We start from the raw sequence: 10,233 nt of genomic DNA, 5'->3' as shown, positions 1-10,233 counted from the left end.
GAGGGACCTCCCATTTTCAGAATGAAAAATGAGGTATGCTTTACAGTAAAGGGCAAATTGGGAGACAACTGTGATTATCTCTCTGTGACCCCCTTATTGCTCTCTTGTAATACCAACCTCTGCCTCTCCAAGCTACCTCTACCCTCCCTTCCACACTACAGTCACCCCTCTTGCCACCAATTCACCAGCATCCACACACAACAATCGATATAATTCCTCCCTGCATTCAACTGGGCCAAACCAACTGTGGGGGCAATGGGCTCCCTGGACCACCCCAGGAGCCACTGGGCATCATTTACCCTCTCTTCTCCCCTAGTTGGCAGCTTTGGGGAATTTCTCTGTCGGTTACAGCCCACAGGCTGGTGACTGGCGCCTGTTCTTCCCTTCCCCTAGCAAGAGGGGAAGGTCTGGCTGGAACAAAGACCAGCCTCTAAGGCAGCCCCTAGAGACTCAGCTCTAAGGGCTCAGTCTCTCAGAGTCTATTGCCCCTTTACAGGATTTACCTTCTACCCGTCTTCCTGGGGCGTGTTGCTTTACCTTCAGTCAGCGCGCCTTGAGGAGCAGTGCGTCTCACAGCTGTCACCTCCTTGGCTAGACTCCCTCTATTGCCAGCAGTCGCTGGGCAAGCAATCTTCTTCCTGTTCACCACCTCATTCTGTGGTAAATTCCCCCCTTTTAAGTCCCACCCCCCACAGGCTGAGCGAGTCTTGCAGGAGTGTCTTGTTTGCCTGGAACAGCCCCAGAGGAGCTTGTTAGTCTCCTTCATGTTTAATACATTCTTGTACTCACTGAACAACCAATCATGCCATGAGATTTGCCTTTTTCCTATCGTGTATATGATAACTACAAATAACACTGTCAAAAAAGTAGCATGCCTTAAAAATATGAGAAAATTAGGAAACGTAGTGAATAATTTTCAAAAACAGAGTGTATCATATTTTTGGGTAAATTTTCCTTTGCTGGCCCCAAAACTAAAATCTGCGAGCACTAATATTTGTGCACCAAGATCAGGCAATTTAACATCCAATTAGCGAATCTGGCTGGGCAAAAGTCATTCATACATGTAAACTAAATGTTGGGGCACATAGGTTTAGCAGGCATGTGGAGGCCAATTTCAAAATGTGGCTTTTAATAAATTAGATTTATGCTAGAAGGGGAAAAATATGGTTTTGATAATAGGGATCTAAAAAGTATAATACCCTCTTTTTACAAATCAGAAAAAGAAATCTGAAGTGGATGCAGTTTAATCACAATAACCTAAAGCTTGGAGAAAGAACCCATCATTGGGACTCCTTTTCTAGTCAAAGTAGAAAAACAGATAAAGAGCTGCATGATCTGGAATGGATAGAGTTGAAGAATATCTTCACATTCAGCCTTGGCATAAATATATTTGCAACATGATACACAGAAGATTAGTCCACTAATATTAGTAACAAATTTCTGTGTTTGTCCACACACCCATTGTGTATCCTTTAAGTCAGAGGTCCCCAAACTGTGGGGCACACCCCCCTAAAGCAGCATAGAGGAATCTTCAGGGGGTTATGGTGGGACCTAGGCCAGCCCCCACAGGGAGCAGGGATGGAGTGCCACCCAGCCACTTTTTACCCTTAGCTCTACTCCGGTCCTGCCAAAAGCCACATCCCCATTTTCTGGCCCAGCGCCTGCCCCTGCCCCGCCCTCGGCCGCTGGCCATGGCTCTGTTCCCAGCACGGTGCCAAGGCTGTGGGTGGGGGTGGGGCTGGAGCTGCACCTGGCTGCAGGCCCGGCTGCTGGCCTCCACTGCAGTGGCTCCACTCCTGCCCCTGCCCCTGCCCCCAGCCTTGGCCCCTGGCCGTGGCTCCATCCCCAACCCTGCTCCTGGCCCCAGACCTCCCCCAAATGTGGCCCCAGCCTCGACCCCTTACCCCTGTCTGTATCCCCATCCCCTCCCAGCCATAGCCCCGGCTTTGGGGTGGGGGTGCAGACGGGGTAAGGGGGGGCGCGACCCTCAAAAGTTTGCAGACCACTGCTTTAAGTGCACAATTCTATGGATCCCGGCCACTATTGTGTCTGGTAATAAAATCATGTTAGTTCTGTTCTCATAATTTAAATGTACCTTTATGAACAGAGCCCTTATAACAGATTAGGAAAGTGTACTAATACTTAAGCTTTTTCCACTCTTTTTCTTGCCTTTCTTAATTCCACGCCCTTTGTGCATTTCACCTTTCACAAAAGTCAAAGCTGACATTGTTACCTCCACCCAGATAGGGTGAACAGGCCTGTGTGAGCTTCCCCAGAATGGGGAAGTTCTACAGAATGGATCTTGTTTCTCAGCAGTCGTACTTATGACATTCATTTGCCAGGCTCGCTCAGAATGGAGTCTGCTTACTAGCAGGTTTTGGTGATGCACAGGGATTAGGTTGAGACCATATAACTCATTTCACTTATAAATCACCTCTGACTACAAGCTTTCAGAAATGAAAAAAATAGTTTCAGCCCCATGTGTCACCTAGTCTTAGATGTAATTTAATCACATTTAGTATTTTCTTTTTCTTACTTAAAACACTGCGTGTAACCATCTGAAGGGCAACATGGTTTTCTCTGTTGCACTCAATACATAACACAGCTATACAGGACAGCATGAAATACACCCGCGTCAGCAGCTCAGTGGTTCTCTGATTTTTGATTCATGTCATCACAAGTTTCAGCTGCTCAAACTGTATAGAGTACATCTGTTAATGGAAAAAGAAAAAAAAAAGCTATCTTTTCCAGCCACTCTCATCGCCTAGGCCTTTGAAAGAAGTCAGTATTGGATAAGAATCTATTCCACTGCCAGTTAATAACACTGATATAAGATGCATTGAGAAACACAAAAATATATATATTCTCCTAGCTGATAGAAACTAAGAAAAACTAACACAAAGAAGGGCAGCTGTCAGACTTGGTCTCATTTACCAAGGCAACATTCGTTCCTTCTGTAATCTCTGAGTAACCAAGTTCAAGAAATTATTAGTGTTTTCAATTCTCTTTTCTTTTATTTGTCTAAGAATTAAAAGTGTCACCATCGCTCCACCTGACTGTTATAATCTTCAGTAACAGCTGTTTCTGCTGCTGCTTCTTCCTTCTGCCACTGATGAGCTCTTTGCTCCCGGAGTAGCCTCCGCTCCTCCCGCCGTTTTTGCCGGTTCTTCTGGTGCTCCTCTTGCTTGGAGTACTGAAAGCGTTGCAGAAAGAGGTCTTTAGCATATTCATAAAGCTGCATGTCCAGGAAGTTCAACACCTCTATGCGTTTCCGAGCACCTTCATCAATATCCACATTAGAGGCCCGGGTAATATTGAACTGGGTGAACGGGGAAATGAACTTAAGGTTGAATGTTCTCTCAAAGAGATACTGTGTTTTCCTCTGAAACTCTGTGAGTCCAAAAAAGGCCATGTTTTTCAGGTTGTTCTTGGCGCTTTGGAGAAGGATCATATTTCTCTCACTTTCATTCATAAAAGTCAAGTTGTAACATCCAACCAGGCTCAGGTCTGCCAGCATGCGAACCTGGCGGTTGTTAGCCAGGTTGTAACCACAATCCATGAACGCCTGCAAGCTGACTCCAGACCAGTCATCCCCCAGGTAACAGGTAGGCAGCTCATCTGGCGTTGGACTTCTTCCATCACATACGTGGAGGGAAGTTTTCCACGTTGCACCTCTCTGGACATGTTTCCATTCACTCAAATACCGTGACACTGGATCCCTCAGCATTGTGATATAATAGAAGTTCCTGCAACAATTTTTTAAAACACAGTTTTAGGATTCAGCAGCTTTTACTGTTATTAATCAGCAATTTTTATTTTTCTCTGATGAAATGCTTACTAACCCATGCCTCCCTCTTAGGGCAGGTCAACACTTAAAACACTACATCGGTGCAGCTGCACCACTTAAGAGAAAATGCTCCTACACTGATGGGAGAACTTTTCCCATCCGCATAGTCAATCCACCTGGCGCGAGGCAGTAGCTATGGTGCTGGGAGAAGCTCTCCTGCTGACATAGCACTGTCTACACTGGGGGATAGATTGGTATAAATGTGTCACTCAGAGGTGTGGATTTTTTACACCCCTAAGCTACATGGTTATACCTCTATAAATCCGTAGTGTAGACCTTGCCTTAACTTTTTCAAATGGACCAATGCTCTTATAAAACTTAAGCCTATAGACCATTCCTAGCAACTATGACATGTGGATAATAAAATTTACCACACCACAAGATAGTCACTTTCAAGAAGGTGGACTTAAGGACTCATTTTTATCCTTAACCCATTTATCCATCCATTCTTCATCACGGTGGTGATGCACTTACGAGTTCTGAAAGAAGAAATAAGTAACATTAACTACCTCCAAGTGACAAACAGAGCAGCACAAAGTGCAAACCTTAACACATGGCGAATATTGTGAACAAATTTGAAGGCAGTTTGGTTTTTGTGATTAATTCTTTTTATGAATTTTCATCCATTTGTGATTAAGGAGATATGCTAGAAAACAAGCTGCAAACAGAAGAGGGATTTTTTTTTTTATTTCAAGGAGAAGGAGATTCTAACCACAACCAATTGTGCAGTGTTCTTCAATTTACAGAGACCGTGACAAATCCAACTGTACTTAATACACTCTTTTTATATGCTGGTATTTAGCAATATCGAAATCAATGGGAGAAGATACTCACAATGGTTCAAAGATAAAACAGAGACAGAGTGAAACAGTTGTTGTGTCCTTTGAGGATTTACTGTGGTGAGGATTACAGACCACAAAGATGTGAATTCTCTCCCTACTCTTCTATATAATGAGAAAATATTAATCCTGTCACCTGTCTTCTGGACTGAGACACTATGGCTGTCTACAGCACATGGTTAGAATAAATGAGAAGCCTGGACAATACCAACTGGATGCTGCAACTGCTGTAAATAATGCAATGTGAAAGATTTTGGCATGACCTGCCAACTTGAAAATGGGTCATTAAATGGGTTACATTGAGGCCAATGACAGGACTAAAATCCATTCACATGACTTAATTTGAGTTGAGAGATGGATTAAAACGAGTTATGATCATGGATACTTAAATCACTCACTGCTGATGAGTGTAAAGGTTAACATGTTCAACTGTTATCTGTCAGGAATACAAAAGAGATACTAAAATCTACCTGACATCAAACAGAACAAGAAACTGCAGACCTCAGTTTGTCAATTTATCTTTTAGTTGCCGCACTGAGAGTTTCTACATCTAGTTATGGCAATGTGAAAAGGACTGAAATTGAGTATGGCTAAACAATCTTTCATGTAACACATTTACTGTTGAAGATTTTATTCAATAACAACATAACCTAAATTATAGGGTGATATAAAAATAAAACAAAACCAAAATACTTCATAACTTTTTGTCAGCTGGAATAGGAATTAAAAATCCACGAGTAAAATTAATACAGATAGAATGGTACAAAGATAGGTGTTTGCATGACTCATCTGGCTCTGGCTCTGAACAATACATTAATAAATTATGAGTCTCCAACATCTGATCCACTGAAATTACCCTAAGTTTTCTTCAGACAACCATGATCTCAAAATGCTTTTTATGGAACCTACCCAACACTGAGAAAAACAAATAGTAGGGGAGACACACTGTGCTGAAACAATGAACACTTTGAGAGTTCACCTTTCAGAAGATCTCACTTTAGTTGAATGAAAAATCCAGAAACTATTCAGAATTGCTGGGTATAACGTCCTTCCTATCCAGATCATCACAGCATATCACCCTTTTCTAAATGCTGAATGACTCCCACTGCTTCTCCAGATGCCTTATTTATAAAACTTGGCAAATAAAAAATGCTAAAAAATGCAGGTATCCCCACCAGTTCAGAGCAATTAGAAGACAGGAGGGATCAAAACATTTTTTGCTGTCTTATTCACTCAATCAGTGACCTTCCTCAACAAGAACTATAATGTATTTTCCAGAATGACATTACAGTGTCTGAAGTGTTGATTGTGCATTGCTGCAGTATCTCTTCCTGGATTACTATCTTCTGGAAGCAGCTGCTCCTGAAATGATTTCACAGCAGAAGGGATACACATTTTTTGAACGAGCAAGAAGGGGCATGTAGTGGGCAATGTCCTTGTGTGTATTGCTATTACAATTTGGATTAGGAATTGTATGGTTTGCCTTAATGTTTGGCAAAGCTGAGGAGGGACTATATGGCATAAATAATTTGTTCTTTGTGCTGGTACCCAGTTCCATACTATCGAACAGCAGTTTGATCATGCTCTACCAGGATACTTATACAGGTCCTGTCATCATAGTTCCTGAGCATCCCATGACCATTCATGAATGGATATTCCCAGATACGTCCACTTTGACTACAATACCTATAAACTAGGAAGTAGTAGAAATTATTTCCCTTGATCTGCAGTTATACTTGACTGTAGAGGAATTTGGCTTCCAAGGGCTGTTAGAAAATATTGAGCAATGCTTTTCCTTCTTAAGAAAAATGTTCTTCTTCACTATCACTCTGCTTTGTGTTTATGAGAACAGATTAAGACATGCTTTCAGGCAAGCAGACAGAGTTTTGCATATGTTACATGTGAGACCTGGAGAAGCAGCCAAACTATTGCATATCCTTCTCTGCCTTTCAACAGTTTTGAGCATAAAAAAATTGTATTTCAGCTTCTGGGCTTGGGATCAGCATTTTGCAACTGCTACCAGTATCACTAAGCAAACATACTGGCTGCAACACTAACGAAAACAGCTGTGCTAAAAGTGGCTGAAACACATAATGCTGAGAACATTCAAAGGCAGCTGGAATGTCTGGCTAACATTTGGATCACCTCACGGGGCTTATACATGGCTTCTTCCTCATAGTGTTGCTGTCCCTCCCTGGGATAGTATTGGATATTAATGTATATGTTAAAATATTGCTATTGATGGGAACTTATGCCTTTAATAATGTTTTGGCCTTTCCTCACCAACCTATGGCATTTTAATTCCAGTGTGCCTCGGGGCAATGACAACCAGTAAAAGTAAACCTTCCAGGGCAGAAATCATTTCCATCTCATTACTGACTGTGCAGATGTATTTGCTGTTCTGTAATGGAATATGAGCTGAAAAGCAGAATCTGAAACAAATACAGTGAAATCAATGAGGAAATGCCTTAGTATGATTTAAGCAAATTTCCTTGTGACTAGCCAAGAAACTTTCTTCCTCTACTATAAAAAGAAAAGGAGTACTAGTGGCACCTTAGAGACTAACCAATTTATTTGAGCATGAGCGTTGGTGAGCTGCTCACTTCATCGGATGCTGTAGCTCACGAAAGCTTATGCTCAAATAAATTGGTTAGTCTCTAAGGTGCCACTAGTACTCCTTTTAATTTTGGAAATACAGACTAACACGGCTGCTACTCTGAAACCTTCCTTTACTATATTTACTGTATGATTATTGAGCTTTTCAGTAGTCTGTCAAAACTAAGGCCTTGTCTACACTACAGGGGAAATTCGATCTAAGCTACGCAATTGAGTTACGTGAATAGCGTAACTCAAATTGACGTAGCTTAGATCTACTTACCGCAGGGTCCACACTATGCGATGCTGATGGGAGATGCGGTGGCGTACAGGAGTTGACAGGAGAGTGATTGGCGGTCGATTTAGTACGTCTTCACTAAACCTGCTAAATCGACCACCGATGCAGCGACTGCCACTCGTTGATCCCCTGTTAAGTGTAGATAAGCCCAAAGATACTCTTTCTCTCAGTCTGTCTTTTATTAATTTAGTTTGTGGGGGTCTGTTTACATTGCAATCAGGAGATGTGATTGCAGCATTCGATAAAAGCTTGTTTGAATAGCAACAGCAATGAGGCTGTGGTAGCAGTGGTGGCTGCATGGGCTAGCTCTCTTCGTCCAGGAGCCTGGGTACATAATTGAAGGGCCACCGCCCATGATGCCACGGCTTCACTGCAATTGTTACTTGAGCTAGCCTTGATTTACCAATCTCAAAGCTAGTTCAGGAACGGCTACAAAGGCTGATATCGCTCCTCCTAATTGCAGTGTAAACATGCCCTCTGCAAGAAGACAGACTGTCAGTCCTGCACAGCTAAATCCTCTGTTTATCCACAAAAACGGCTCAACAGCCGGACAGGCTCTCCCACACTGCCATACTGTTGTGCCTTGGACCTGTAATGGAGCAACCATTGCTACAGGCAAGAAAGTAGTTCAGTTTCCACCTATGGGAATCCTTTGGATCTACAGAAATGACCATCAAGGATGCCACATCATGTCAGAAGCTTAGGCCATGTCTACACTTAAAAGCTTACAGTTGCACAACTATGCCAATACAGCTGTGCTGCTGTAAGATCACTCATGTAGCTGGGTTGTGCTGACAGGAGAAAGCTCTCCTATCAACATCATAAAACCAACTCAAGGAGCGGCCAACATAGTGCATCTCCCGCCAACATAGCGCTGTGGACACGAGTGCCTATGCTGGCAGAACGTATGTTGCTCAGGGGTGTGTTTTTTTCACACCCTTGAATAACAAAAGTTTTGCCAACATAAATGCTAGTCTAGACATGGTGTAAGTTAAGCACCCACATTTTAGGATGCTTATTTGAACTATGAACCTTTATCTTCCATCACTGGAGTCTGTATGTATTTTTGCTCTATTGATGGTCAGGTCTGATGCTTGTGTGGGTTTTTAGAATGCTCTATCATTGCAATGACACACAATGTTACCACAATGCAGTTTATGAGTGGGAGAACACAAGACTTAATGGGTATTTGGTCTGGTAGGCACTAGATCTTTAACAGCCTGAAAAGTGTTTTGTTTTTCATGCTCTCTTGTCTTCTACACATGCATTTCCCATGTAGGGGGCAGGATACTTAGGAGTTCTATTCAAGGAGTCACCTCAGAATTCTTCTATCTTGGCAGAAGCAAGGGGCTTAGATATCCTGAGACCTGCGTAGATTTCCAGATGATTGTGCCTCTACATTAGCTCCTGTTAGAAATCCAGCTGGGTGGGAAGAGGGATCTGTTGCAGCAGAAGAAGCATTCATGTCATGGATTTGCCTGGGAGGGGAAGGAATTTTATGGTCCTAGGATATCGATACATTTTTTTAAAAACTACACTAGAACACCCCAAGTTGTACACACAAGCCTCTGGTTGTTGTGAGCCTACCCTGTCTTACTTGGAAAATTGTCTCAAAGCATTTTCAAATGTTGGTAGTTATGGCTGAAATACACAAATATTTCATAATTCTCAATACATAGTACAGGAGTGGCCAAACTTACTGACACTCCGAGCTGCACACGATAATCTTCAGAAGTTCGAGTGCCACGGCGCACCTGCTGGGGTTTGGGGCTTCAGCCCCATGGGAGGCACCTGATGCCCAGAGACCCCCCCTCTCCACTGGGCAGAAGCCAGAGGCAATGCATGGGGGGCATGTGGGGAGGTGTGATGTTATGAGTGTAATATAATACCTCATTGAAAGGAGACAGGGCCCGAAAGAGTTAATTAACTCACAAACTGACCTGACCCATGGTCGAACTTTAAAGACTGGTTAGGAAGATATGGAAATGAATAGAGCTTTGAAATCAAGTCTGCATTGTTAGAGATAGAAGGGTAGATGTTTGTTCAGGTCTTGTGATATAAGCAAACAAGTCTTGTCTATTGCTATAGCTTTGATTCAAAGATCAAAAGAGGAATATTGACATTTATGAAGACACTTGAGTGAAATAGTATTTTTGGCTATATATCTCTTTGAAGGTTGTGGTAACCTGTATCTGAACTGTTTAATGGGTAAATTATCCTGTGCTAATTGCCATGATGTTTAGGAGAAGGGAAGTTAAGCCTATTGTTTTCTCAGGTCAAGAGGCTGCTGGAAATGTATAAAAACCCTGGGACAGGATCCTTCTTCATCTCAGATCTCCTTTGGGTTTCAAGAGGGGAAAACCTTAAGCCATAAGGATTGAGATCCCCAGTCACTGACTGGAGTCACCCTGAATGTGGACATTGGACTATAACCTATGGACTATTTCTGAAAGGACTTTTGGCAACTACAAACTCATCTCTGCTATGTATCTGAACCTCAAGAATTGAATTCAAGTCTATATGTATATTGATCTTTTAACCCACACTCTGTCTCTTTTCTTTTTTTTAATAAATTTTAGCTTAGTTAATAAAAATTGGCTATAAGCATGTATTTTGGGTAGGATCTAAGTTATAATTGGACCTGGGTGTGTGGC

At 42.4% G+C, this 10,233-nt stretch overlaps 1 protein-coding gene across 1 annotated transcript in view; it reads right to left on the bottom strand.

Moving 5' to 3' along the window:
• Nucleotides 1-1,228: 1,228 nt before the first annotated feature.
• Nucleotides 1,229-10,233, bottom strand: part of HS6ST3 (heparan sulfate 6-O-sulfotransferase 3) — a 570,130-nt gene continuing 561,125 nt past the window's right edge. The window contains exon 2 of the mRNA XM_048853535.2: nucleotides 1,229-3,746. Coding sequence (XP_048709492.2) covers nucleotides 3,038-3,746 — 709 coding nt within the window. The 3' untranslated portion in view covers nucleotides 1,229-3,037. The remainder of the gene's footprint in view (nucleotides 3,747-10,233) is intronic.

Source organism: Caretta caretta, chromosome 1 (genome assembly GCF_965140235.1).
Source record: "Caretta caretta isolate rCarCar2 chromosome 1, rCarCar1.hap1, whole genome shotgun sequence".
In the NCBI taxonomy this organism is placed as follows: Eukaryota; Metazoa; Chordata; order Testudines; family Cheloniidae; genus Caretta; species Caretta caretta.
Note: the sequence above shows the minus strand (reverse complement) of the source record. Positions and strands in the feature narration are given on the sequence as shown.